General features: G+C 52.2%; 9 protein-coding genes across 9 annotated transcripts; 5 read left to right on the top strand and 4 right to left on the bottom strand.

Moving 5' to 3' along the window:
• Positions 1-162: 162 nt before the first annotated feature.
• On the bottom strand, positions 163-5,619 carry Z519_11303 (uncharacterized protein; the record flags this gene model as incomplete). Its single annotated transcript, XM_016769015.1, has 1 exon — positions 163-5,619. The coding sequence occupies one exon, from the start codon at positions 5,617-5,619 to the stop codon at positions 163-165; it is 5,457 nt and encodes a 1,818-aa protein (XP_016614861.1).
• Positions 5,620-6,276: 657 nt separating this feature from the next.
• On the bottom strand, positions 6,277-7,236 carry Z519_11302 (uncharacterized protein; the record flags this gene model as incomplete). The annotated part of the gene is made up of 4 exons (XM_016769014.1): positions 6,277-6,404; positions 6,454-6,688; positions 6,755-6,918; positions 6,969-7,236. 4 exons carry the CDS (start codon positions 7,234-7,236, stop codon positions 6,277-6,279), a joined length of 795 nt encoding a protein of 264 aa, XP_016614860.1.
• Positions 7,237-8,649: 1,413 nt separating this feature from the next.
• Z519_11301 (uncharacterized protein) lies at positions 8,650-10,061 on the top strand (the record flags this gene model as incomplete). The annotated part of the gene is made up of 5 exons (XM_016769013.1): positions 8,650-8,709; positions 8,764-8,828; positions 8,882-8,996; positions 9,084-9,860; positions 9,918-10,061. 5 exons carry the CDS (start codon positions 8,650-8,652, stop codon positions 10,059-10,061), a joined length of 1,161 nt encoding a protein of 386 aa, XP_016614859.1.
• Positions 10,062-11,025: 964 nt separating this feature from the next.
• Z519_11300 (hsp98-like protein) lies at positions 11,026-13,818 on the top strand (the record flags this gene model as incomplete). Its single annotated transcript, XM_016769012.1, has 1 exon — positions 11,026-13,818. The coding sequence occupies one exon, from the start codon at positions 11,026-11,028 to the stop codon at positions 13,816-13,818; it is 2,793 nt and encodes a 930-aa protein (XP_016614858.1).
• Positions 13,819-14,374: 556 nt separating this feature from the next.
• Positions 14,375-15,214, top strand: Z519_11299 (uncharacterized protein; the record flags this gene model as incomplete). Its single annotated transcript, XM_016769011.1, has 1 exon — positions 14,375-15,214. One exon carries the CDS (start codon positions 14,375-14,377, stop codon positions 15,212-15,214), a length of 840 nt encoding a protein of 279 aa, XP_016614857.1.
• A 918-nt stretch (positions 15,215-16,132) lies between these two features.
• Positions 16,133-17,130, bottom strand: Z519_11298 (uncharacterized protein; the record flags this gene model as incomplete). Its single annotated transcript, XM_016769010.1, has 2 exons — positions 16,133-16,714; positions 16,765-17,130. 2 exons carry the CDS (start codon positions 17,128-17,130, stop codon positions 16,133-16,135), a joined length of 948 nt encoding a protein of 315 aa, XP_016614856.1.
• Positions 17,131-18,763: 1,633 nt separating this feature from the next.
• Positions 18,764-19,598, bottom strand: Z519_11297 (uncharacterized protein; the record flags this gene model as incomplete). The annotated part of the gene is made up of 3 exons (XM_016769009.1): positions 18,764-19,390; positions 19,444-19,527; positions 19,584-19,598. The coding sequence occupies 3 exons, from the start codon at positions 19,596-19,598 to the stop codon at positions 18,764-18,766; spliced, it is 726 nt and encodes a 241-aa protein (XP_016614855.1).
• Positions 19,599-19,938: 340 nt separating this feature from the next.
• On the top strand, positions 19,939-20,950 carry Z519_11296 (uncharacterized protein; the record flags this gene model as incomplete). The annotated part of the gene is made up of 3 exons (XM_016769008.1): positions 19,939-20,001; positions 20,050-20,364; positions 20,414-20,950. The coding sequence occupies 3 exons, from the start codon at positions 19,939-19,941 to the stop codon at positions 20,948-20,950; spliced, it is 915 nt and encodes a 304-aa protein (XP_016614854.1).
• Positions 20,951-22,449: 1,499 nt separating this feature from the next.
• Positions 22,450-23,371, top strand: Z519_11295 (uncharacterized protein; the record flags this gene model as incomplete). Its single annotated transcript, XM_016769007.1, has 2 exons — positions 22,450-22,899; positions 22,955-23,371. 2 exons carry the CDS (start codon positions 22,450-22,452, stop codon positions 23,369-23,371), a joined length of 867 nt encoding a protein of 288 aa, XP_016614853.1.
• Between the last annotated feature and the right edge of the window lie 3,424 nt (positions 23,372-26,795).

Here is a 26,795-nt window from a genome sequence, read left to right as displayed (position 1 = left end):
TCTCCGCTTCCTGGGACCTGTGTGGGAAATAAATCAACCTCAAAACCACAACAGAGGAAATCCCATTCCCCTGAACTCCACGCTCAAATCAAAGTGCAAAATCCTCCATCGTTCGTAAATCTGATCCGTCCTTCATTGAAGTCTTTCAAAAGGTTCTCGGCCTTATTCGGTGCCACCAACACCATATCGATACGTGCCACACAGACCAAAGACCCAACCCGCCTCCCTCGTGCCCGGAAATTGCATCATATAAACCCGTTGATTGCCCAAAGTCACACCGCCTGTATCTGCAATGACATCGTCCTCGCTCCAAGTTTTCAGTGCAATGCCAGTCTGCATAACTCGCTCGAAGCAGCTTTCACCCAGCACACTGTCTAATAGGACAACGTCGCGGTTCTTGTTCCGCGTAATGAGAATGCGCTTCTCGCGACCGTTACCGTGAATTCGGTGCGGGGTGTGGTTCGAGCTTGGAAGTCGAGGCCCATGGTTTTGTCCTCGTTGACCGGCAGATGTAATGTTGGATGGAGATCGAGGAGGGCCTCCTGTCGCTGGTGGCGATGCTCCTGGGGCCAGTACTGGTCGATTCGGTGTTGCTTGGCCACTTTCTGCTGTGGCCGATGGTACTGGAAGGACTGTGAGACGGGCAGCTCCCAGGTTTTCCCAATGTTGTCCCTTCCTGACGTATAATCGAATTTTCATATTGTTAACCATGCCCCCTCCTTCTGCTGCAGCTGCACTTGTCGATGGGACATTGGGACCATCCTTTCCTGGTATGAAGCCAAGCTGGCTGGGCGGCGGTGTGCTTGAACCCGAGCCTGTTCCGGTCCCACTGCTGGAGGAATACAGAGACTCCCCAGTGCCACCACTCCTATCTTTGCGAATCACCGACGATCGGTTGAGATTGAAGGCGGTACTAACGCCAAATCTCTTTAGAGCTGAAAAGGCGCTTGCCACGGTACCCGAGCTCTCCACTGACATGTCGATTGAGGCGGGTGTAGGTGCAGACGACGCCCGATAACTTGACTTCTTCTGACTCCCGAAGCTGAACCATGAACTCGACCTCGAGCGACTGTGCTGGGTATGTCCAACATTGAATGTGACGGAGGGTTGGCGACTGGGGCGTGCATTTTGCAGTTGAATATACGTTGGATTGTTGCACCGGGCCCAGTTGATCATTCCATACAGTGCTTCACACTCTTCCGGATTCCGCGAACGAAACATGACATTATTGGTTGTTCTGATCTTGGAGCTCGCTGTGGGAGGAGACCGAATTGAAATATCCAATGCAGTTCCCCTACGTAGCGGAACAATCGGGGTTAACTCGAAGGCTACCAGGGGCTGTTGAGAGACGGAGTGCTTTCTTGATTCAGGGTCTTCAGGATAGCGGCAGGATAAGGACATCTGGGGATCAGAATGAGCCGCTGACATCTCGAAGGCTTCGATTAAACCAGGAGAGATTACGATGGAACACTCGTCAGGGTAAATCTGTTCCCACATGCCCTTGTCTGACCAGGAGCATATCAAAGCAATTGTTTTCGCCTTCTTGTTTGCTGGGATGGTGGTCGAAGAAGGAACTTTCCGATAAGGACCCTGTGAAGCGGAGTCGGAGGGAGCTAAAGTTCGAGTTCCGGTGGATTTCATCGAGGGCGGTGGTACAAATTGTTTTGAGGTCCGGCCCTCACCGGGAGCGATAGCCACAAGAGGTGTTGGTATATCCCCATGCTCCGATAACAGATCTTCAGAAGTGTCAGACGAGAAACTGTCCTCGCTCTCTGAATCATACCCGGAGCTGTCGGAGGTTGTAGATGGTTCGTATTCATGCTTCAAGGGTGAGGAAATCCGCCGCTTCACCGTCTTGTCTGATGGACTCGGAGTAGGTTTCAGTATTGGGCTGGGCCTGTTGCTTGATATCGGTTGCAGAATGCCAGAACAATGAGGAGGGGTGGCCGGCGGGGATGAAGTTCCAATACTGGGTATTGAGGGACGATCTTGACGTGAGCTGTGAACTGGCGGGGTCGGTATATCTTCAGTATATAACTGGCTTCTGGTCGAACTCTTATGTTCCCGCTTTGGCCGCTGCTGTCGCTGATCTGGCTCAGGCGTTGATAGCTCTGTCCCTGGAGATTGTCTCGCGGGTAGGGACGAAACCGAATTGGCTTGGGGTTGTTCGGTGCGAACCTTGTTGACGGTTAGGAGGTCTCTTGACGGAGTAGATGACACTACTCGATGATGTTCTGGTCTTTGGGGTGATGTTTCGAGAGGACGCTTGGATGAGGACGAATCAATTTGGACAGCCGGCGGCGAAAGTTGTGAGTTACGCACCGGGGATTTCGTTGCACTTGCCCTTGAACTCCGTGTCTGGTGTGAAATTGAAGAACTCTCCCAGTCACCGCAAACGTTACTTGGCCCACTGAGCTTTGGTAAGCTCGCATTCTTGCTGCTCTCCACATGATTTCTCGGCTGCTCGGAAGACTTGGGAAATAGCGGCTGAGGAGATCGCCCGGCTTCAGGATTTTTGGTTTGACTTGACAGGTGGCCAAGCTTAGTTGATGCAGTTTTGGATGATAGCGAGATCAGCGTTGTGAGAGAATCCCTTCTGGAACGGTCTGAAATCGTGGATCGATCTGAAGATACGACTGATGGGACTGGACGCCTCGGTGGGATTGTCGATGGCGTCTGATGGTGCGGAACAGGCTTTGACGCAAGTCCACCCCCCAAATTTAACCGCGGCGGCGGCCTGTCAATCAGAGGTCTGGTATACTCTGAACCGCGACTGAACTCGCTACGCACTCCAAGAACAGAAGGCTCGCCAATGGGCACATCCGGATATTCTGGCGTAGAACTTATGTCGGCGGACGGACTGAGGACTTTCGAGGCTGAAGGCTCGGATTCAGTCGCTGTTGCAATGGCCAAAGGAGCAGGTCGTCTCACAAAACTTGCAGTGCGGTTCAGCCTCGGGGGGAGCGGGCTCGATCCAAGCATGTTCACCCATTCCATCACAGCTTCTTTATCATCCGTCTTCAAGGCTAATAGTTCGTGCCATTCCTGACCTATACCTGCTCGGCCCCGGACCATGATGACGAGATCGAACCCATCCTCACCACGCCTGGAAGATATCGAGTTCAGCTCAATTGGAGCAAAGAGCAGCCACTTTCCTGTGTCGTCGATTTCACAAACCAGGACATCACCACCAACCGGCTCACCGCGGACGTTGTCTCGCAAGATCAATTCAATGCTGCAATCCATTCTCTGGCCACTGGAATGATAGATTGTGAGGTTGAAGACGTCTCTTGCCTTGACGCAGCGAGTCTTGTTGACAGTGATGTGCGCCGTCGCTGCCATTGTCTTGATATCGCGAGCTCGGGTTGCATCAATGTTTGCAGCTGCTTCATCTTCCAACCTGGCTTGTTCTTCCTGATTCCGTCTCTTAGCAAACGCTGTCAGATCAGCATAAGCATCGGCCATCCGCGCAGCAAGAGGCATATCACATTCATTCTTGATTCGATTGAATATCTTGCTCAGCCCCTTAACTCTCACAAGTGGTCTTTTCAGGAGATATGCAACGTCCACCTTCTTGCCCGCAGCGTCCACTAGGTCGCCCGCTTCGTCTCTGGCCATGCCCTGTTCTAGAGCTGTTGAGCCTTCAAGTGGTGCAAGGTTGACGACGATATCTTGAAACCCGAGCCTCCAAGCTTGTAGATAGTCTCTATATGCTTTTTCAGTTGTTTGACCCCAGTTGAGAAGACTGTCCAGGCTCTGGGAGGGAATGCGATTATGCAGAGCCTTCAATCTTTCAAGGGCAATTCCCATATCAATGATGGCCCTCGTGATGCTCGCGCCATCTTGTTGCGCCGACGACGTGAACAAGCCCGCCGCCGCCGTCGCATCTGTTTTGGACAGGAGGCATTGGAGCAGGACTGGTATGACACCGTCAACCAAAGTTCGTAATTCTCTTCCATACCTTTCTTCGTCCGCTACCACCCCGGCAAGAATCTCTTGTGCTGAGCTTGATTGTTGTTTTGCTTGTGCCTTTGTTCTCGCACTTCGTCTCGATCGACGGACCCAGGTGCCCCTCGGCAAAGATAAAACTGACATCAGATCCTCGTGAGTGGTTAGCTTGCGTCGAAGGTCACAAACATCTCCTACAGCCTCTCCTTGGGGCGGTGGTTCTAAATCGGTATCTTTGAAAGTCTCCACGGATGGTATTGTCGAAAGTCGATGCAGACCTGTAGGAGGGCAAGGTCGTTGAGGCAGGCCGGCAGCTTTAACTGTCGTATTCTCAGCTAGCGGAACTTCTGGCAGCGACACTGTGAGTTCTGGGGAGCTCCCATCCGGCACCATCTCCTTCCTGGAGGGCCTTCGCTGGCGCCGAACTCTTGCACCTCTCCTCCGGAGGCTGGACGGCGAGCCATCGTGCCCGTCATGAGCATCGTTTGGAGGATCACCAAGGTTCGAAGCGGAGGTCTGGTTAGCATTTGGCGATGGCATCGAGTCACCTGGTATGGGTGTATCGTGGAGGCTAGATTCGGTTTGCTGCGGTAAAATGCAATCCCATATTTGATTGGGATCGGGTGTGATAGACTTCTCAACAGAGGATGTCTTCCGATGCGTGCGTTTCCTCAATGGCTGGGGCACTTCGGCCGGTGGTAGATCGTCCAGGCCATCCTTATCGACGAATGGGTCAGGTTGCTCGTCAAGCCATGCTTCAATACTGGGTATCCTGTTGCTGACAGTAGGCACAGTCTCTGACTTCATAAACATGCCTTTGGTTTTGCCCAATAGTCCGCTTTTCCGTGATTTTGGGGTGTCTGCATTCAGAGAAGCATCCCCAGGCCTTCCTAACAGCTCGGCATATTTGCTAGGTCTCCGATCGCTCGGAACACCCTCATCTAGCCCTATTGATTCATCGAAGTATCTCCCAAAATCCCCCGACACAATAGATTCAGTGGTCAAGTGCCGAGCCAACTCGTTGTCCAGTCGGCTCTCAAGATCGCATGGAGGTGGCAGTTCCTCCCCTTCCGCGACGGCATCGTCTGGAATTGTTGTCACCCTGATGCCATCGTCATGCGGCAGTGTTTGTCTCGCTCCTTGACCGTAGCTCGCACGTTGCTGTGTTTTGGATCGTCGTCTCCCTCTGCTTTTTTCTTGATTGGAAGTGTAGGAAAGGTCGTACTGTCGTGACTCCGATCGTCGGTCGACGGCGGGCTTCGGATCCTTGTTGTCCTTATCATGCTTCTGAGTCTTCCAGTGACTATCACTGATGATGCGCCTTCGCGGAGCACTGGAACTCCTCTCTTTCTCTTGACTGCGTTCATCTTTGGCTTTGGTTCTTCCGCCGACACGAACTCTAAAGTCGCTTCCATACTCCGACTCAGGTCTCGAAGAAGCAGAGGCGCATTCGGAAGTGGGAATCGACCGAACGCTCACCGCATCTGGGGCCAGGGCATTTGCTGCACCTTGAGCCTGCCATTGTCGTATGCGGTCTTGAACAGAAGGGGATTCGTAGAGCCCAACAGGACGGGATGATTCTACATTTTGGGGCTTTTGGGCAGGACGTGTGTTGGAGAAGTGGTGCCTAGAGGTTCGTCTAACGGAGTTTGGAGTCGAGTCTGCTCGCATTGACGGATGTGCGTCTGAAGCTGTGTTGTGGCCACGTTCCTATATCATCAATTCGTGGCTGTCGCTCGAACCAGAGAGTGCGTTTTCGTCGGTTGTGACCACCGTTCTGCGGGCATATTGATGTCGGTTTTGGTGTACAGAGAGAAGTTTGAGATATGTCTATGCAAGGTAATTGTGGCACGGACGCCTTTCCTTGGGCAGAGCTAACTCCAGATGCCAGCGGTAAGAAGCTCGGAACCACCACTGGGTTTTCATGCAAGCTGCGGGTGAACGGTGTGCCAACTGGCGGTAGCGCAGGTCAATATGCAGGTTGCGTCAAAGACGCCAGCTCGCCGGGTCGGATAAGACGCGGCGGTTTCCAGGGCAACCGCTGAGATCGATTAACGAACACGATCCAGCTAAGGAGTATACAAGCTATAGATCGCATGCTCGAAAGCAAGATTATCATTATCCAGTGCGCAGGTCGATTGACACTGTAAGCTACTGTGCGGCCTCTACGTATCGTACCTCGCTTGCAATCAAGACCAGTTCGTGCGAGCACTTGAATTCTCGACCGCCTCTGGCGGATGCAGCCAGTTCTAGCTGAAACCGACGAACGCCTGCTTCGTACCATTCGACCACTGTTATTGAACGCCACCCTCCTTTTGATCGCACCCATCATGCACGTTTGATATGGCCGTTGGCTTTCGGTCTAGTCAATGTGCCATTTCCTTGCAGTGAGTGCGACATCCGGTCGAGCGCTTTGAAAGCTTTGGTCGTGATCCGCAGACTACTTGCGAGTAGGACTTGTCGATGTCAGCTCTGGACGGCCAGTTCTGAGCGGAGGAAACTCACGTGCTGGAATAACAATCCAGAAGAAGTTCATAAGGAAATAATAGCACCAGAAATAGTACGGCTCCGGTCGGCAATAGGTCAAATTTTTGTGGTAATGATCGAACATGGAGGTTGCGTAGTATAGGACGTCGCCATAGATCTGCCCAAGCGAAACGATTGCCTGAAGTGGATAACGCAGCGGGTGGGAGGTAATGATGAAATACACCATCGAGAATGAAAGGGGGCCCCAGAAGACCTAAGTCACGTCAATTCTGTCATGAAAATCTCCCTTTTGTTTGTTTTTGCAGAGTCTGGACCATACCGCCGTGATGGTCTCCATGCACAAGACAAAGGGATCCGAGGTCAGATAGCGCGAATCTGACAACGAGTATTCCTTCCACAATTGGCCGAAAAGGTCTTGGAGACCGCCCATGCGAGTGTGATTATAGACGAAGTAGCCTTCGAAAAACAAGTGGATGAAGCCGCCTTTTCCATGTCAGTGAGCACCTCCCTCGGTTACGCGGCTCTTTTCATACACAAACAAAACCACAGCGCAATGACCTTGTCTACAACTCTCAAACGTGGTGCGAGACTCGAGGTAAGGAACCATGTGAGCGAAAGGATGATTGTGCAACCGGTCGCAAAGGCGGCTAATAACTCGGGAACAGACATTTCGTTGGCGGCGAAGTTGACGATTTCAATCTCGGTGGGATAATAGGGATGGATGGGTTTGGTCACCACGACCTTCGGCTCTGGAGGAGGTAGAGGCGGCGAGAATGCCATCAGATTCTTCAAGAAATCCATCCTGGTGGTTGACGGTCGAGAGGGCAAGAGTAGCTTCAGGTCTAAGGGATGGGTGAAGAGAGGTTTCGCAGGCAAAAGGAATGAATGCAACGAGAGTCAACTAGACTTGAGAATTCCCAAGGCGCCAAACTCCCCGTCGACGACAACAAAGAGTAAACAATGTGAATGAGTGATGAATTGTCCTGACTAGGGAGAGCAAAGGCACCGACGTTGCCAGCGTCAATGAAAATGAAATGCCATGGCACCAATGGTGCTGTACCGAGATTTGGGCTTAGTGAGCCTTAGCCGTGGTACTCGTTCGAGCCGAGTCGTGTCATTATTCCGCTGGACGGAAGGGCATGCGAGCTTAGGCAGCATCCGGCATCCTTAACCAGTTGCCCCCGTCGCCCCCGTCGCCCCCATCGCCCCCATCGCCCCCGAGCTGGTCCCGACTCCCTAGCAGAGCGCCACTGGTGCCACGCCTAGCGCTGGTGTGCCTGCCAGCCCCTCCACATGAACCTCAACTCAAATTGGAGGTCTTTCGAATATCAACTCATTATTCCAAGATTCCTCGAGTCCCCTTCTCCCTTCCCAATGTCATGCAAATGCGCAGTTCGTCCGCCAAGGTCAGAATTCCTTGATCATCCCTCATTTCTACGTTTCTGAAATGCTCTGCGGGTCACACTCCCCCGGCAAGATGTATGACTGACATAGGTGGCTCTGACCGCCCGGTCTTGTCCATCCATTTCTCCATGGACTGTTCTCATGAGATCCATCTCTCGAGTTTGCCATCCCATCCAGACTATCAGACTTCTCCTCAACGTTTGGCGCGGCTCAGCTGTCTGGATGGCGTTCGCCTCTCGCCCTTACGGGTGGCCCTTTGTCCATGGAGACGCCAATCATGATCTCCATCTCCCACATGTTCCTGGAAAAGTGGACTGGTGTTACTTGGGGCGTCCTGCGTGTTGCGGGGCCTTCCGAGGACAGCAAGCGAATCGCATCTCCCTTGGCGTCATTCAAGATGCTCAACATCACTGGCACATGGAGCAATGACGAATTTTTCACCACCTTGTATGGCCCATTGATTCGTCTCGGAAAAGGGCCCCAGGTGAATGCAGGCAAGAGGAAGACTTCTTGCCTTGAGTGACTTTTGCCCTCGACCGTCCGAGTCCCGCGTCCGAGTGCCGTTATCTGATTCTTGTTATAAATACCTAGTTACGATCTCCCATGACTTCACGGGAGCGATCAGGGAAATCTTCTTTCTCGATTTTCTGACTGCTTTGTCTGGTCGAAATTCTATTCTAGCTGACCGAAAGGGGCTATTTTGCTGGGTTCACCGAACCTTGACATTCTCTTTACCTAGAGTCGGCTGACTCTATCTGACTGATCCTCTCGATTGACTTGTAGCATTGTCATCGAGAGGGCACTGCCACCATGGCCAGACCTATATTCTGTGCCACGCACCCGCGTGCGTGTAGTACGGCCTTCGAACGTGTTCGATCCATACTGCCTGCTTAGGTATTTGATGAGGGCTAACCGTCTTTCAAGGTGTTCATGACCAGGAAAGACTTGGCCTGTGTCCATGAACCATTTGGCGACGCATTCTATTATGGGTGAGTCTCTGCGGAGAGGACGACGGAGCAGTGATATCTAACTCGCTCTTCAGCCCAGAGAGGATGAGCGTCCGCTATGAGAACGACGAAGATGCGAGGAAAGCATCGGGATACAGCGAGTCAACGTACAAAACAATCTTCGATCGACTAGATAACGAAGGAGCCGAGGTGTGATGTTCCCCCCCAAACTTTAGTCTTTCATACGGGCGCCCGCATCGCACCAGGTCCGATGTTCCTTGCTTACCTCAACAACAGGGTAAACGCGTCTTCATCAAGGACATTCTTCATTATCTGGTCCCTCCCGACCAGCAGCCTCCCAGAGTGGCTCCATCTTTGCAGTCGGTCAAGAGAGGTATTGGAACCGAGAAGATGAGCAATGGGATCAACGGCGTCAACGGCGTCAACCGTACCAACGGTAGCAACGGAGTGAACGGAATTCATCATATCAATGGTCATGCCGATGGGGTCAATGGTGTTAACGGCGTCAGCAAGAAAGCGCCCTTCCCATTCCCGACGGAGGGCGAACCGGGGAATCCTACCATCGTTCCCAGGACCTTGCTTGAAAAATTTCACTTCACGTTTCTCATCCGTGATCCTCACTCAAGCATCCCTTCTTACTATCGATGCACCATTCCGCCCTTGGACGAAATGACGGGTTGGAACGAGTTCTATCCGAGTGAGGCTGGGTATGACGAACTTCGACGCTTTTTCGACAGTGCGCGGGAGACTGGCTTGGTGCGAGACAGAAATGATGGAGCAGAGAATGGAACAGAGAACGGAATCGAGAATGGGAATATTGTGAATGGCGACGCAAAGGTGCCTGAAGTGTGCGTGATTGACGCTGATGATTTGTTGGACGACCCCGAGGGTATTCTCCGAGCTTATTGCCAGAGCGTGGGGCTTGATTTCCACCCTGATATGTTGAACTGGGACAACGAAGAGGATCAGAAGCGTGCAAAAGCGGCGTTTGAGAAGTGGAAGGGTTTCCATGAGGATGCAATCGATTCGACAGACCTCAAGCCGAGGACTCAGGTGCGTGACGACCCTTGCCTCCTTTCCTCACTTGGGTGTAGAACTGACTCTGGACAGAAGAAAGCAGCAAAGAGCGAAGAACAATGGGATGATGAATGGAAGAAGAAATATGGAGAAGAGGCTGCCCGAATGATTCGCAAAACCGTGGATCGCAACATGGCCGACTACTTGTACCTGAAGCAGTTTGCCCTGAAGCCATGAGGGAGGATATTCTTGGATATCTGACCGGCGCCGTTGCTCTTTTACTGTTGCTACTATGCCCACCAGAATGAATGACTGTGTTTCCGCGTTCTCGAATAGCAGATTGACAGACTGAACAATCCAATTTCCCGTACTGCAGACAAAATTACAACTCAAGGTGCAAGACTCGCTCCGTCGTTCGATCCGAATGGAAAATTCTTTTCAGGCTGCAGACACGACGTCACCAACAGTGACGGGTGCACTAGCAACTAACAAGCCATTTATAGGCTCAACATTTACCGATTGGGATATGGCGACGATGTCATCCGTATTGGGGGGTAATCGAAAGGGGTAGTGGGCTGTGGGTGGTCGATACACAGCTAGCGGACTCGGTTAAAGAGGAAAATTCAGATACCTGAAATACTCAGGGAGATGCAGGACAACAATACTTGTGATCCTTCGGTGTCGTCTGTCTCTCATTTCACCCTCACCTTCACCTTCACTTTTTGGCTCCAATTCGTTTCCCGCGGTTCGTTCATAACGAGCAGATCTAAAAATGCTATTTGGTGACAGAGACACCAGGGCCTGCTTAACTTTTTTGTCCATCTCGCTCAGACCAGATACTCGAGTGCCCGAGTGCTTCAGTGGCCTGACGAGTGAGAATAATGGGGTGATAATGGCCAGAGGCTGCTGGAAGACACCGGGAGGTACTTTTTGGGAGGAGAATTGACGAGTAGCAGCGCCTGTGACTAGGCGAAGCTCCCCGCAGCCGCCTACTGGAGCTTGCTGCTGCCAGGGCATTCACGGGCTTTCTGGAACATGCTAGTCTTATGTCACAGGTCGCGCTCCACTTTGGGCGCTGGTCCCGAGTACAAGAGTCACTGTATTATCATGCCTTCACATCTTCTACGTCTGTTGGAACTTCTTCCACATTGCGTTACACGAAACTACGCACAATCCTAAACACAGTAAACGTCACTGAACGATGGCGGGCGTGCCTCAGTTCACTGATCGGGCCGCAAAGGCTCTCGGCGACGCTGCAAACCTCGCTGAACAATATGCCCATTCTCAGATTCTACCAGTTCACCTAGCAGTCTCTCTGTTTGACCCTCCGCCCGACGAGTCCAAAGATCAACAGACTACAGTCAACGCCTCACAAGCTCACGCTTCGGCTCCTCTCTTCCGGCAAGTCGTCGAAAGAGCACATGGCGACATCCAGTTACTCGACAGAGCGCTCAAGAAAGCTCTTGTGCGACTCCCGAGTCAAGATCCTCCGCCTGAACATGTCACCATGTCGCCATCCCTCTCAAAGGTCATCAGGTCCGCTCAGGAGCTGCAAAAAACACAGAAGGATACCTATGTGGCCATTGATCACTTGATCACCGCTCTAGCGCAAGATCCGAAGATCCAAGAATGCCTGAAGGAGGCAAACATCCCGAACACCAAGCTCATCGACTCCGCTATTCAGCAAATACGTGGCACGAAGCGAGTCGACTCCAAGTCGGCCGACTCCGAGGTGGAAAATGAGAATCTCAAGAAATTCACAATCGACATGACACAACTGGCAAGAGAAGGAAAACTCGATCCCGTCATCGGACGAGAAGAGGAGATCCGGCGGGTGATCCGAATCTTGTCCAGGAGAACCAAGAACAACCCTGTCCTTATCGGTGAGCCCGGTGTCGGAAAGACCACAGTCATCGAAGGTCTGGCACAGCGGATCATAAATGCGGATGTCCCTGCAAATCTCGCCGCGTGCAAACTGCTCTCTCTTGATGTGGGCTCCCTTGTTGCTGGCAGCAAGTATCGTGGTGAATTCGAGGAGAGAATGAAGGGTGTTCTCAAAGAGATCGAGGAGTCCAATGAGATGATTGTTCTCTTTGTGGATGAGATCCATCTGCTCATGGGCGCTGGCGCCAGCGGTGAAGGCGGCATGGACGCCGCAAATCTGCTCAAACCCATGCTCGCCCGTGGACAGCTCCACTGTATCGGTGCCACCACTCTTGCCGAGTACCGCAAGTACATCGAAAAAGATGCGGCTTTCGAACGAAGATTCCAACAGGTTTTGGTCAAGGAGCCCACCGTGGCAGAGACAATCTCCATCCTTCGTGGCTTGAAAGAGCGATACGAAGTCCACCACGGTGTGACGATTCTGGACGGCGCCATTGTTGCCGCGGCCACTCTTGCCGCTCGTTACATCACGTCTCGGCGGTTGCCCGACTCGGCCGTTGATCTTATCGACGAAGCAGCAGCAGACGTTCACGTCGTGCGAGAATCGCAACCCGAAGTACTCGACAATCTTGAACGACGACTCCGGCAGCTCGAGATCGAGATTCACGCCTTGCAACGGGAAACGGATCCATCATCCGCTCAGCGTTTGGAAGAGGCCAAACGTGAAGCAGCCAACGTCAAGGAAGAGCTAGAACCGTTGAAAGAGCACTACGAACGGGAGAAAGCCCGCTCCCGAGAGATCCAGGAGGCCAAGATGAAGTTGGAACAACTGAAGAACAAGAGAGACGAAGCAGAGCGTTCCAACGATCTGCAGACAGCCTCTGATTTGACATATTACGCCATCCCTGATGTAGCTGCCAAGATCAAGGCCCTTGAGAGCGCCCGAGCTCAAGCGGATGCTGAGCAGCATGCCAGACTCGGTGCGATGGGCGAGGTTTCCCCGACCGATGCAGTTGGCCCCGAACAAATCAATGCCATTGTGGCCAAGATGACCGGCATCCCCATCACCAGACTGCGTGCTTCCGAGAAGGAGAAGATTCTTCACATGGAACAGCATCTGCAGCGCATCGTGGTTGGACAGAAAGAGGCAGTCCAGTCTGTCTCGAACGCCATCAGGCTCCAACGTTCTGGCTTGGGCAATCCCAACCAGCCGCCGAGCTTTTTGTTCTGTGGTCCTTCGGGTACCGGTAAGACGCTGTTGACTAAGGCGCTTGCCGAGTTCTTGTTCGACGACCCGAAGGCCATGATCAGGTTCGATATGTCGGAATATCAAGAACGACACTCACTTTCGAGGATGATTGGTGCACCTCCCGGATATGTTGGACACGATGCTGGTGGGCAACTCACAGAGGCACTACGACGTCGGCCGTTCTCTATCTTGCTGTTCGATGAGGTTGAGAAGGCCGCCAAGGAAGTGCTCACTGTCTTGCTCCAACTTATGGACGACGGCAGAATCACTGACGGCCAAGGTCGTGTTGTGGACGCCAAGAACTGCATTGTGGTCATGACGAGCAATCTTGGTGCTGAATATCTGTCTCGCCAGAATGCACCTGACGGAAAGATCGACCCGACGACCCGAGAATTGGTGATGAATGCTCTGCGGAACTACTTCTTGCCCGAGTTTTTGAACAGAATCAGCTCGATCGTCATCTTCAACCGGCTGACTAGGAGAGAAATCCGGAAGATTGTCGATCTGAGACTGGCTGAGATCCAAAAGAGACTCGAGAGCAACGACAAGAAGATCGTCATCAATGCAAGCGAAGAGGTCAAGGACTACCTGGGTGCTGCTGGTTACTCGCCTGCCTATGGCGCCCGTCCTCTACAAAGATTGATAGAGAAGGAGATCCTCAACCGTTTGGCTGTGTTGATCCTGAGAGGTGCTATCAAGGATGGTGAGACGGCCAATGTCGTCTTGGAGGATGGACGGGTTGTGGTATTGCCAAACCACACCGACAGTGAGATGGAAGAGGATGAAGATATGCTTGATGACGAGGACGCAATGTTGGAGCTAGAGGATGGTACGAACGGCAACATGGACCTTTACGAGTAGAGTGGCCAAGGTATTGCATATCGCATAGCAAGTCCCAAGGCGTTGAATGGCGGAACGAGTACATGACATTGCTTCAAAAGCGGATGGCGTTAGGCTGGGAATCCCTTATGGATACTGTCATGGAACGACCGATTACGGATTGAAGAGAAATGGTGAATGAGATGCTCTTAGACCTGTAGTAGACATGGTCTTGAATGGAAAATACTATGCCTTCAACCTGCACCATGTTTCTCTCGCAGTAGATTCACTGACAATTGTCGCTAGCCGTGAAGAGTGAGATTTGTACTCAAGTCGCGTCTGAGACGCGCCAACTTATGATGTCATTTCGGGAGCGCGTCGCCAGCATAAATCCGCCCAAATTGTCGTCAGATTCGCAGGAACACTCAAACACTGGCAGTGGCGTTCAAACATACACAGATATAATCGGCAGTTCAAGTCGAGAGGTCTCATATACAGAAAGAACAAATCCTTCTGGCCTCCGACGATACGAGCACGACGCGAGGGCCGAGTCCCAATCGTCCTCCTACGTCCGAACAGTGCATTTGCAGACGGAGACATGGCGCCCTTTACAGTGTCCAAGAAATCAAGAAGCGCATTTTCACCGCCTCGGCCGGGGAGGTCAAAGAATACCAAATCGACGAAAGAGAAGGGCGCAAATACAAAGAACGCAGCCAGAGATGGTTTAGGCGGAGTGGGAAACTCAAGAGTCCACAAACAGCAGGGGAAAGCCAAGGTAGGACAGAGCCAGAAGCGATCACGAAAGCCGAATCGAAAAGATGCAGCGGGGACGATGAGGGCCATTCTAGGAGAGGCAAGCCCAGATTCCGACCCAGAAGACGAGGATGAAGACCACGAGACTATGGACGCCGCGGTCGACGAGGATGAGAATCTTGAAGATGAGGACGACGACGACGACGACGACGACGACGACGACGACGACGACGACAATGATGATGATGACGACGATGACAATGCACAAGAAGGTGAAGACGAAGAGGAAGCCTCCCTGGCTCCGGACCCTGATCTCAATATATCTTCGCCCGAACCCGATTTCATTCTCGCCGAAGTCACAACGAAACCCAACACGAGTTCAACATCTGCCGCTGCGGATCCCGCTATACCTCTGCCGCTCATACACAGGATAATGCACACACATTTCTCATGCCCTGAGCGGACGTCTCTCTCTTCCGATGCGAGACACTTGATCGGGAAATACGCCGAGATCTTCGTTAGGGAAGCGATCAGGCGGTGCGTGGATGACAAACGAGAGCGTGCCGCGCACGGCAACGGCAACGGGAGTGGAGCGCGCGACGGTGGTGTTGTGGTAGGGGATACGGGGTGGCTTGAGGTCGAGGACCTAGAGAGGATTGGCGTACAGTTGTGTTTGGATTTCTGAACTATACCGTCAGTCCGCTAGGATGAATGGGCTACACACAGCAATCGCAACAGCGACAGCAGCAGAACGAGCGCCATATCACTACTTTCGGTCTTGGGAAATCAAAAAATGGAAGAAATTTCCCTCACAAAGAGTCATGACCTCAGGCACAAGAGAGGACGCTATATGTATATCCATCCATCCATCCAAATGCCGGGTACGAGTGCCAAAGGCCTCCCACACATCCTGCATACCTACCTAGCTATCTATCGCAATGTGCTACAATGTACGATGTCCAGGGTGTATCACCATGCTCTACACGTCATCTTCTTCGCCGCCGCCATCATAATGATGCGACGCCACCGTAAGATGGAGTACCTACATACATACATACTGTACAGACATACATGCATGCATGCACAGAGTGAGAAAACGCAAGTCGAGATGGGAGCTTACCTGCTTAGAACCAAGCTCAAAAACTATTAAAATAATGGGAGAAAAAGAGCCGAGATGTGGCAGACTTTTTATCCATCCACAGGAGATGACTCAATCCTGGGGGGTATTGATTGATCTCTCCCTCTATATATAATATACCTTTCTGCGTCTTTCTGGCAGTTACATAGCGTAGCTAGCTTAAGCTTGGTGGTATCAAAAAAATAACTGGGTTTGAGTAAAGAAAGCAAATAAAAATGTCGTCCACAGCCACTCCCGACTTCAATTCATTTCCTTGGACTCCAAAAATCCAATACAATCCTTCCCCTGCCAACAATTTGCGGCCTATATTGTCTCGACTCAACCTCGGACCTTGCGAGGGAGTTCCAGAGACATGCTGCCTACCTTCTCCAAACGACACCAGAAGCGGCAGCGTGAGATTCTTTCCACTTTGCGCCTATTTTTTTTTCTCATGGGGTATATCCACACTCTCAATTCATTGAAGTATTACCACAAAGCCAACAGCGCACCGAGAGCAAGACCAACCACGCCTGTCGACGATTGAGGTACAAAGCCAGGAACAGCCGCACCAGTAAACGTAGCAGGGGCCACGACTGCTGAGCTTGAAGGTGGGGCAACGGTCTGCTCTGGAGCAACTGGAGAGCTTGCCGGAGGTGCACCACCAAAAGCGAATGTCGATTCAGCTGACGGGGAAGCGGCAGGAGGCGGTGTCGACTCAGAAGGTGGTGGAGAGCCATAAGCCGGAGGGGAGCCACCGCTGGGAGGAGGCGTGGTGACATTAACGAGTGGTAACTTGGCTGCGTTCGCGATGTAGGCGTCGATAGTGTTGGGCGAAGAGTCGTTCTGGTTGATGACCATAGCCATCCCCTTTTGACAGTGGTTGGTCTGGCCGCAGTAAATCCAGATGGGTTTGGTGTCGTTAACCAGAAGGTTGTAGACGGGCGTAAATGGCTCGGAGCCGGTGAGTGGGACGAAGCCAGATTTCTGCCCGGGGCGAGTGGAAGAGGTGAGGTTGGCGGCGATGGGCTTGCAAGGCTCCGCAAAGGAGGATTCCGTCACTGTGTGGTTCTGCGCAAATGTTAGACCGCAGAGCCACGAAACTGGTGCAGAAGACATACCTTTGGGTGGAACTGGAATTGGACAACAGATCCGACCGGCGCGGTGATTTTATTGGGGAAGTACTTCAGAGAGCCGTTCGCGTCTGAGACAGAGACGACTTGGACGATCAATTGGCCTGGTTGAGTCTGCATCGGCGGTGCGCTTCCGGTCTGCATCGGTTGACAGCCAGATGGGCATGACGCAGCAGCAAATGCTGGAGGTCCTTGACCACTGCCGCTGCCCCAACTACTCCATCCACCGCTACCACTACCGCTGTCGGAGCTACCGCCACCGTAATTGCCACCGTAACTGCCGCTGCCACTGCCGTACCCTGCGAGGGCCGACGCCGCGAAAAGGGTTGAGAAGAGAAGAGTCTTAAGAGACATGTTTGCCGGGATTTGGTTGGGAGAGTGATAATATTTGATATTGGAGGTAAGACAGTTGGGATGGTGCGAGGCAACGAGCGACCGGCGCAAGGCAAGAACAGAAAACTGCGATGCGTCAAGCAGCAGGAAAGGAATGAACAGGACCGGTACTAGAAAGTACGCGACACCAAATTTTTTTTTGTATAAGGATGGAATGGAGAGAAGAAAGAAACGCATTTCGAAACAGCACCACAGGAGACATATGTAGGCCAGCCAGAAAGCGGGAGGCTGTGCAAAGGACGGAAGAAGCGAGAACCCGTATCTGGGACTGAGATTATGGATCTGGATAGGCCAGGGATCTGGCACTCCCAGAGTCTCGTCACCTTGTCATGTTGGCCCCTGGAGGAGGTTGAAGACATTGTGGACGAGTCGTCACACATCCGTCTCAGATGGAGGGGATAGCTGAGACGCGACGGGCGAGAAAACCCCCGAAGAGAGCCGCTGAGAAGCAAGGAGGCCAGCGTCAAAGTGTCCATGGCTAGGAACAGAGTCACAACGGAGGCGCGAGAAGGGAGGAGTCGAGTGTCGCAGAGTGAGAGGTAAGAAGAGAATCCGAAGCGCTGGGAGGTTTTGAATGGTGTTTGAGGCAGGAGACGGAGCGCTATTCTGAGGCACAAGACGTTTCCAAAAAGCGGAGGGCGCTTTCCTATATATGGCTAGCGCCCTCCGTCTTCTTGGCACTTGGCTGCCCGTCCTTGCTCCTCCAGGCTCCTCCTTTATTGCCTCCCTTGGACACTCATCTCACTTGTATCTCGTTTACCAGCCATGTCCCGACCTCATACAACTCGCTAGTTACGCGGATCTTGCAACCTCGAGACTCACAGACCTCGAGACCTCGATCTGGCCCTGATTCTCCTCGTCTAAAAAGCTTGTCTCCGGCTCTACCCATGTCCCTTGATCTGGGGGTTGCCACCTCGGGCACCTGCCTTCCGAGTTTCAAAGCGACAAATAATCAGAGGCATCAAGACTCAGCCACTCTTGCAGGGTCATCGACGGGACCAAGTCTGAAGTCGGAATGTTCCTTACCGAAAGTGCAGTTGACGTACCTGTCGACGGACACGCTTGACTGTAGGCTCAACCTCCACTCTCGTCTTGGTGCGGGTAGACCAGCCGTGCTTCTAGATAGCTTGGTACATAGGACATGTAGCTTGGATGTTCAACTTCTGTTCGATTATGGCGTACCCTGTACTCCCGCACTGATTTGCTCGACCGTTACCTCGTACACTCTGCTACCTTCTGCTTTCGGAAGCCCTTTCAAAACTGTCTCCCCTTTTGAAGGATGCAAAGGCTTTATTTTGGCAAAGCCTTGAATGACAGATGTTCTACAGGACATCCATTTCCTTCGTAATCATACATTCTCTCTCAAGCATTATCAGTACACTGTAAACAGACCTGCCATGACAACCTCATGCCCCTTTGGCGTTGACCTTGAGCGCCTGGACCGGAAACCTAAGCTTCAAGTACACATTCCGTACTAACTCCCCCTTTCGCGGCTTGGGCAGTGTGCAAGGGCCTCTCCTATCAAGTAGATCGCAGGATGTCAGGCAACCATCACACGACAGTCACCACAAGGCTCAAAACCACTGATGCCCGGCTAGGTCATAGTGTAGCCACTGGGTGGTGGTGTAGGAGCGATAAAATCCCACTGTCCGGGAGGCAGATTGCTACGGGTGTTGGTGGGAGTTGGGGTATTGTAGTTTGGACTTTGAGGCTGAGAACCCTCCTGCATGTTAGTCAAAGCAGGATCAACCTCATCATCAGCCTTTCTCTTCTTGGGTGGTCGACCACGAGGGCGGAGGGGGTTGGGCGGATCAAGGACGTATTCTTCTTTGAGCTGCATGGAGACTGCTGGATCGTAGCCGCGTTCGCGCGCAAGTCGTCGAAGGCCAGCCATCACCTTCGGATCCATGCCAGTGATTTCCTGGATTCGGTCGTACGAAATGCTTGCCTCTGCCAGCGCCAACGCCTGAATGCGCACAGCAGTGGTATGATCGCCCATTTTGAAAACCTTTGGGGCCTTCACCTCGGATGGCTTTTGCGCCCATTCCGCGTTTCTGAAGAATGCTTGAGGATCGGCGGCTTGGCGGGTAATGCTGTTCTCGATGCCTTGCTCTTTCATCGCGTCAAGGTAGTTTTTGCAATTGAGAAGGTGGACACGTTGGCGAGAGGTGTGCTGAGCCATCTCTCGGCTGCAGTATTTGCATCGTACCTGCGCCAGCTTCTGAAGGTGCTGTTAGCGAGAACATTGGGCAAAAACATGATGCGCACCCATACCTGCGTGCCCTCCGGGTCTTGAGGGATGATGTCCCATGCTGAGTGAGTTTCAGTATCACCTGGCTTGTTTTTGTATCCTCCTGACTGGACGGGGTTGATTAGCCAGCGTCGATGATGATGGGAGTCGAATAGGAACTTACGCCTGGGCCGCCCATTGTGAACTGAAGGGCACTCGAAACTCGAGAATGACAACGGTAGTGATCGTCTCAGCTGTGTAATTTTGGAGGTCTGACTGGTGATAAAGAGATGGATGGGGCTGATGGGCGGGAGCTGATGTGGGTAGAGGGGAAAGTGGTTTGTCAAGTAAGAGCGAAGAGAAATGTCATTTCAGTTGTCATTTGAGCGTCCGTGATTTCCCGACTCGCCGACTGCGGTCCATCTGTGGCCCAAGACCCAAGACCCAAAACAGTGCCCTAGGCGCGTCAACACAACAAATACGATATCATCATCGCGACATAGTTACTTTCGTCCCCTCCGCTGTTCGGAGGCACCGTCATGGCCGACTCAACGCAAGCAGCGACGTCGCTCTTGACCGAGCATCTGCAGTATACGCCTTTGGTAAGTCATTGACTGGAGAGTGGAACCAGCGTGGCTGACGAGCCGCAGTCGCTGATTGACGACATCATCAACTCAGTCAATAACTTTGTTTACCAAGGAGTCGGTAGCTTGGAAATAGGACTGTTATCGACACCTCCCGAGAAGCTCGGCTTCAAGGCCGTCAAGGTTGTCAACGACGAGGGCGCGGAAGAACTGGAGTTCCCCGAGGCAAAACAAGAGATCGAAGAGGGCCTTCATAAACTCGAGACGTTGTTGAACTCGACGGTTGACAAGAATTTCGATAAATTTGAGATATATGTACTGAGGAATATCCTATCTGTTCCCTCAGAACTGGTGAACTGGGTCCAGTTGGGTCATTACGAGGTAGGCGAGACTGACTAGAAGAGGCTTTGGGGTCGAGCTAACTGCGCAGAACATATCATACCCGCCTCCGGAGAACGCGCCCACTGTCGAGAGTGTACAGATACTGCGGCGAAAGCTGGCCGCCTCGCGGACTGTCTCGAATGCCCTCATGGAAGAGTATAAGCGTAATGAGGCAGTCCTGCGACAATTACGAGATCTGATTGGCAACCCACATACCACAACAAACAATCTCTCATTCCTCATGAACGGCGCATCTGAACAGACCCTCCATGCGTCTCAGCACACCGATAGTCGGCGTCTGACAACCAACACCAACTTTGCCATTTCACAGCTCCCCGCGCTCAAGTCATTGTTGGCCGAACTGCGACCAAAACTTGCGATGCTAAAAGATATTGATATGAATGTCTCGAGTGCCAAGGATGAGCTCAAAGAAGAGCGCAGAGGTTATATCGAGCAACGGACACGATCACATCTTGAACGCAATGGGGAAGCCGCAGGCGAAGATTATACATTGTCTGGCAAGCGGGTTGACCCGGATGAAGTCCAGGCGCTGGAAAAGGTCGCTTCCATATTGGACCCTGTGTGATGATGACCAGCATTCGAGTTCAAACATGTGAACCTGCCCCTCAACGGAGCCAGCTTGGATGCGAGTCCGCTCCAGAAGAACAGCTCCAATCGAGTCATGAAAGTGACAGGTCACATCGACCTAACAGGATCGAAAGGTCCAAGCGTGCATAAGGTTGCGCTGGCCGAGGTTGGGAAATTCTCCGATATCCCGAATCCGGTGAGGAAGATACTGGTTTTGGAAGCAACTCGAAGTTCATTCAACAACATCTCAGTATGTTATGCATGATGTGGAAGTCATGTGGGGAGTGTTGTGTCTGGGACTGGAGTTTGCATTGGCCATGGCACCGGGAAACGCCAAAAGCGGTCGAAAGATGGAAAAAGTTTTGGAGATTTCTAGCGGGCCAGGAGGCACGCAGACCCATTTAGCGGCCTATGGTGTAACCGTTTCAAGCATGGCTGGTGGGGAGAGTTGCAGAAGAAGAGAGTTTTGCTTGCTGGAGGTGAGGGTCTGGGGCATGGCAAAGTCGCATTTACGCGGAAGCGAGCAGACGATAAAGAGGAATTAGTTTCCTCAATCCATCTGTTTTCAGATGCCATGAGGTCGTGGATCTCAGGCTAGAATTGCCTTTGCCTGGGATGTTGGTGGAAGGAAACGGGCCAATGGTGGTGGGGTCTATCCAGTCTGGTACACAGGCCAATGGCGTCGCGGCCAGTGTGTACAATGGCAGCTGAACGAGAAGAGCCACCAGAGCCGTCAGCAAATGGAAGGCCTTGGTCGGAGAGGATGCTGCTAGCACTGTGGCCGTTGTTCCGGTGCGCGGTTGAAGGATTATGAGGCATGGAGTTTCTCGGTGTGTGCGCTGGCGAGACGATCCAAAGGCGATCGGCAGATGAAGTCCAACTGGCCAGTCACGAGCCGCCGAGCTGTCGCTGATGTGGGCCACTGTTGCGGACTTTACTATAAATATGCTTAGCGCCCTACATACGCCTCTCTACCAGCCAATCACCCTCCACGACTACGCCAAGCCATAACTTAAGCGCTGAAGCCCCACTGTCTTCTCATCTCTCTTCATTTTCTTCGGGTCTTGATGCTTCCTCCCCCCTGCAGATTTCAATGGCTTGCTGTCGGCGGCCATCCCTCCCATTGCCATCATGTTTCGTTTCGTTCATCAATTAAAGCCTTCTAACCGCCGAGCATTGTATTACTGGTGATGATGCTTCGGTTGTGATTCGCCCGTGTCTGGCCGCCGAAGTCGATCAGAGACAAGCCTGATCTTTGAATAGATCAGACAGATAGAGACCGGCTAGACGTGGTCGGCCAGGTGAGTACGAGAGAGACGGGAACGAGCGATGGCAATATAATGGGGCACAGACTCATGTATTCCTACATGTCCTCTTGCATTGCACTCGGTTCGACTTCTGGTCTGTTTGGCGCTGGTCTCGCTTTCAATATTCTTTGTGTTCCGGGTTCTGTGTTTTGCTGTCTCTTGCTCTGGCTCATCTGGCGCTCCCTATATCATGGAGAACCGCTCTTCTACCTCCTGGCATGCTTCGTCTAGTCCACCAAAGTCCCGCTCCAGCTTGAATAAACTTGAGCCACCACCGCCTACTCCATCCTACGACGCATCTGCTCTCTTGATTCAACCGTCGCCCCTCCTGACCTCGTCCTTACATACGCGGAACTCAGCGACTTCCGCTCAAGAGTCGGCGTATCTCCGACAGGCAAAATGCCTTCAATCAGTCCGATTTGTACTGGCGGGTTTGACTATTGCCACTGCCACAGCTGCTGTGGGCTGCGAGGGACATGTCCTGCACAGCTATAACAGAACGCATATGGGAGCAGATTGGCATTTACCGCCCCTCTGGCCGACGAATGTGGATGTGAGGCCGACATTGGCAATTTTGATTTCCGCCACCATCATCACGATCCTCTATCTTATTTATTTGGTCGTATCACTCATTCCAACGGTATGCCTTCCTTTGGACAGTTCTGGGCAACCTCATCTAACAACAGCCATCACAGCCGTACTCCCGCACACTTTTATACAATGTCATTTTCCTTGTGTCTTCCCTGACAGGCCTGATCCTGTGCATCTTCACCATCCCTTTTAACAGTCTTCTCACCGATCCCACCTCTCGTCATCACCGGGACTCGATCCAGTCATGGACATGCAAATTCTCCCATGGCGCTTCGCAATTCATGGCCGATGCTCATTCATTGCAAATCCCAGTTTATGTATCCCACGGCATCCCGATCCCTGCGGGCTTCAAGAGACTGTGTATGGAGACCGAGGTTAGTCGAGGCTTGATTGCAGGGTTGATGGCCCTGGAGGCAGTGAATGTGGGCGTTGCTGCAGTTGGCGTGTGGCTGGAAAGAAGGATCACAAGCAGGAGAACGCAGAGGTATGCTAAAAAGGCGTCGGTGTCTTTTGAGAAATAGGAAAGCTGGAGGCGTTGAACGGAGAGCACCATTCGAGATTCTACACCACGTGGGTTTGGATTAGAATGATATGGGACTACGAAGACACTCCGTCCATTGACCGGAGCAGGCTGGCCATGTTGCCAGATGGAAAGAATGGGTTGGATTATTGACACTCTAAACTTCTACATCGAATTCTCTGGCCGGGTGCTACAATGTATTTTCCTTGATATTGAAGAGGATTTTTGCCATATGTACTAGGTTTACACTGAAGGCTGCAATGGTCTTCTCTCGCTGATGGTTGGCGGGTCCTCTATCCCATATAGGTATCTGTGCAGGATATAGTAAAAGCTGTCTGTTGCTTCATTCCAGTTTGTGGTTAGCCTGTTCACTACGTAACCGATTTCTCTGCTGTTTATTAGCGAAGTGAACTTCACCCCTCTTCCTCCACCGCTGGATATCACCCCAATATTCGGACCAGTTGTTCCTGCAAGCGTTGCTGGCTGATCGGCAAGCTCCCTGCTATCGCTGTTGTACCGAATCTACCCCTTAGTGCCCTGCAACATGCATGCGGGACCGCATGGCGAGGCGAGGTGGAATGTGCTGTCACTAACGCCTTCGCCCGTTCCGGGTGGTCTATCGAACGAGCTGTCCTTCCTCTTTTACCCAACTACATTCTCGAAGCCAAAAGCCTTCGGGGAGCGCAATAGCGAGACTGTTCTGGTTCATGCACTAACAAGTCTGACCAGTTAGCGCTCAGCAGCTGCCTTGGTCCGGCTGCAGAATCCGAGCCTCCAGACGAGTTAGAGGTGAAGCCCAACTTCGCGGAAGAAAGTCTTCAGCACGCCACAACTGTGAACCTGGGGGTCATATCCCTCTCGGAATTATTGTCCGAAGACGCCGCTCCTGGTCGTTTGCGTACAGTGTGAGCAAGTCTAAAATAGGCCGAGATAGCCAAAGCTCCTGGCTGAAATTCCCTCGAGGGCATGAAGCGTTTGCCAGCTCCGTCGGAGCCGATGAGACTTTACCTGGCCTGCAGCAGCCAGGTCTCCTAACAATGTGCCGTCCTCACTCAATTACAGGCCTATACGTCAAGGTGGATGCGTCTACTCGAGCGTGGTCCTTTAATGGAAGATTGTTTGAGCGAGGGGTCGATCCCACAGCAGGGGAGACGACGTATACCAAGGTGAACGGTTCTCAGCTCGCAGACAAGGAACAGAGCGCTCGTCGCACTTGCAGATTTCTGATCTGGTCCAATTACGCATTCGATGACAACCTTTGGTCACAGTTAAGAGGTTGATCCTGACACGGATGCAACAATGTCTGCAAAGGAGGAATGATGGCTGTGGATACCAGGATTCAGGGCAAAGCGCAAAACTTTCAAAATGGAACCAGCCTGCTCAAATCGGCGTTGCAGTGGGTCAATGCAAACATCATGCCCTCCGAAAATATTCTCTTTAGAACCCTGCAGGACTGTTTACTCTCTGAGTGGACTCGTGTTCTCAGACGTCTTGGAATGGATCTTCTGGTCCTTGCGCTTCGGAAACAAGGGGCAATCCGGAGATCCGGTCACCTTGGCGGACGTTGCAGGACATCATATTCACTACGTTCCTGGGAAAGGTCTATCTTTGGCAATGTTAGCCTGCTTGTGGGTCCTGTGAACGAAGCATTGTAACTGCAGAAGACGAATGTGCACCATGAACTCGCTTGTCGAATGCATCTTCATCGAGTGAGAGAGCAACAAACAGTGGCCAAAGCCGGCAGAAGGCCCTGGAAAGGCGATGTCCAGACGGTCGCATGGAGTTTCGGACGAGTGTTCTAGCTCCAGTCAGCCTTCGTCGTGGGGCTCAACGCGATGCTTTTCCTCCGTTATCCGAAAGTACCCTTTTTTTATTCTGAAGCCTCGTAGGCTCTTCAAAGTTTGCTCTACCTCAGAGGGAGAATGGTTTACAGGGTGACAATCGTCTAAAGATCATTTCTTGTCGACTTCCTAAACGGTCCAGTGTTTTAAAGTACCGCTACTCCGGTCACGATCCAGAAGACCTCATCTCAAACTCAAAGACATATGGGATGTCTCTTACGCCATCACATTGACCCTCTACGATACACTTAGGTCTGAGCACGGATAGAGTTGGTAGCCACTCACGATTGGAAGTGGCTTTATCCTTCACCACTATAATCCAGCTTATGGCAACTTATCTGGAGAATACATTGGTGCCACAAAGTCCGTTTTAGATGCAAGTTGACGGTCTCTGACTTTTTGGGCGACAAGAGCTATTACACACGCGTGGAGGTTTTTCTAGAGCTCCCTCTAGCGCTTGCGAGATAGGACAATCCGCATGCATCCCCTATCCAGGTTGGGATCGGAGCCTTAGCTATGCTCCAGCGAGTTGAGCAAGAAATGGCCTGCTCGAGACGCAACTCATACATTACATTGCCCTTGTTGCCAGATCGCAGCTGAAAGACTGTTCTGCGAGATCGACAAAACAGGTTTGTGATCTTAGAAACACAAGGAAATTCACGTCTGTGGCATATCATGAGTCTCATCGCTCGATTGAACTATGATCACTAAGGCTGTGCCCCGACGTACACAGTGCACGCCGCCCTTAGGACGATGAATCTCCGTCATTGTATCGCCTCTTTGCGGTCTCAGATTCACCAGCATTTGCGGACAAGATGAACTCCGCCAATCGACAACGGGAGGCTGGCACATATTGTCTGGGCGACTTTCTAGGAAACTGAATAGAGGCCTGGTTGCGGTCTACTTGACCGAGTGTGCGGAAAGAGTTTAGGTTGGACGCCGTTACGCTTTCGAGCCATTGTCGCTAGGAGCAGAGGACCGGGCAAATTACAACAAGTTCATCGGACGGCCATTGATGCCTTTTTATCCATGGAACCGGCAACTTCCACTCTGGGCTGTGGCGAGTCTCGACACCGAGTGACCTGCTGATCTTTACTTCTGCACTACCTACACGAAACATGCAATTCCGAGGACCCACAGTTCCATGGTTCACATCGACGTGGTAAACTACTGTGCTCTGCGCCTTCACAAATTTGTCGAGCCGTTCCTGCTTCAGCAGAAAGGGACTCCCTCCCTCCCCCCTTGTTGGCAATTTTTTCAGTCCAGCTCGAGCAGAACATTTTCTCCTCGCCTATGCATGCTCCGTACGCACACAGGGGGACTATTTCGAGACCCAGACAACTACCTAGCGAGTACATACCTACTTCCATACGGACGGCGTACAAGGCAAGGGTCCTCTTCCCCATGTCGGCAAGGCTAGCTAGACAAGGCTGAATATTGAACAGCGCTCCTTAAGTCCCCCCTTTTGAGGGTTCAAGCGCAGCTTGCTTCGCAGGGACTAACTATCTATCTAGTACTCCGTACCGAGCTCGCACTCATACAAAGGCATGGGGGACCTTCTTCTGTAGGTACTCTACTATGTGC

This window comes from Cladophialophora bantiana (assembly GCF_000835475.1).
Source record: "Cladophialophora bantiana CBS 173.52 unplaced genomic scaffold supercont1.21, whole genome shotgun sequence".
In the NCBI taxonomy this organism is placed as follows: domain Eukaryota; kingdom Fungi; phylum Ascomycota; class Eurotiomycetes; order Chaetothyriales; family Herpotrichiellaceae; genus Cladophialophora; species Cladophialophora bantiana.
Note: the sequence above shows the minus strand (reverse complement) of the source record. Positions and strands in the feature narration are given on the sequence as shown.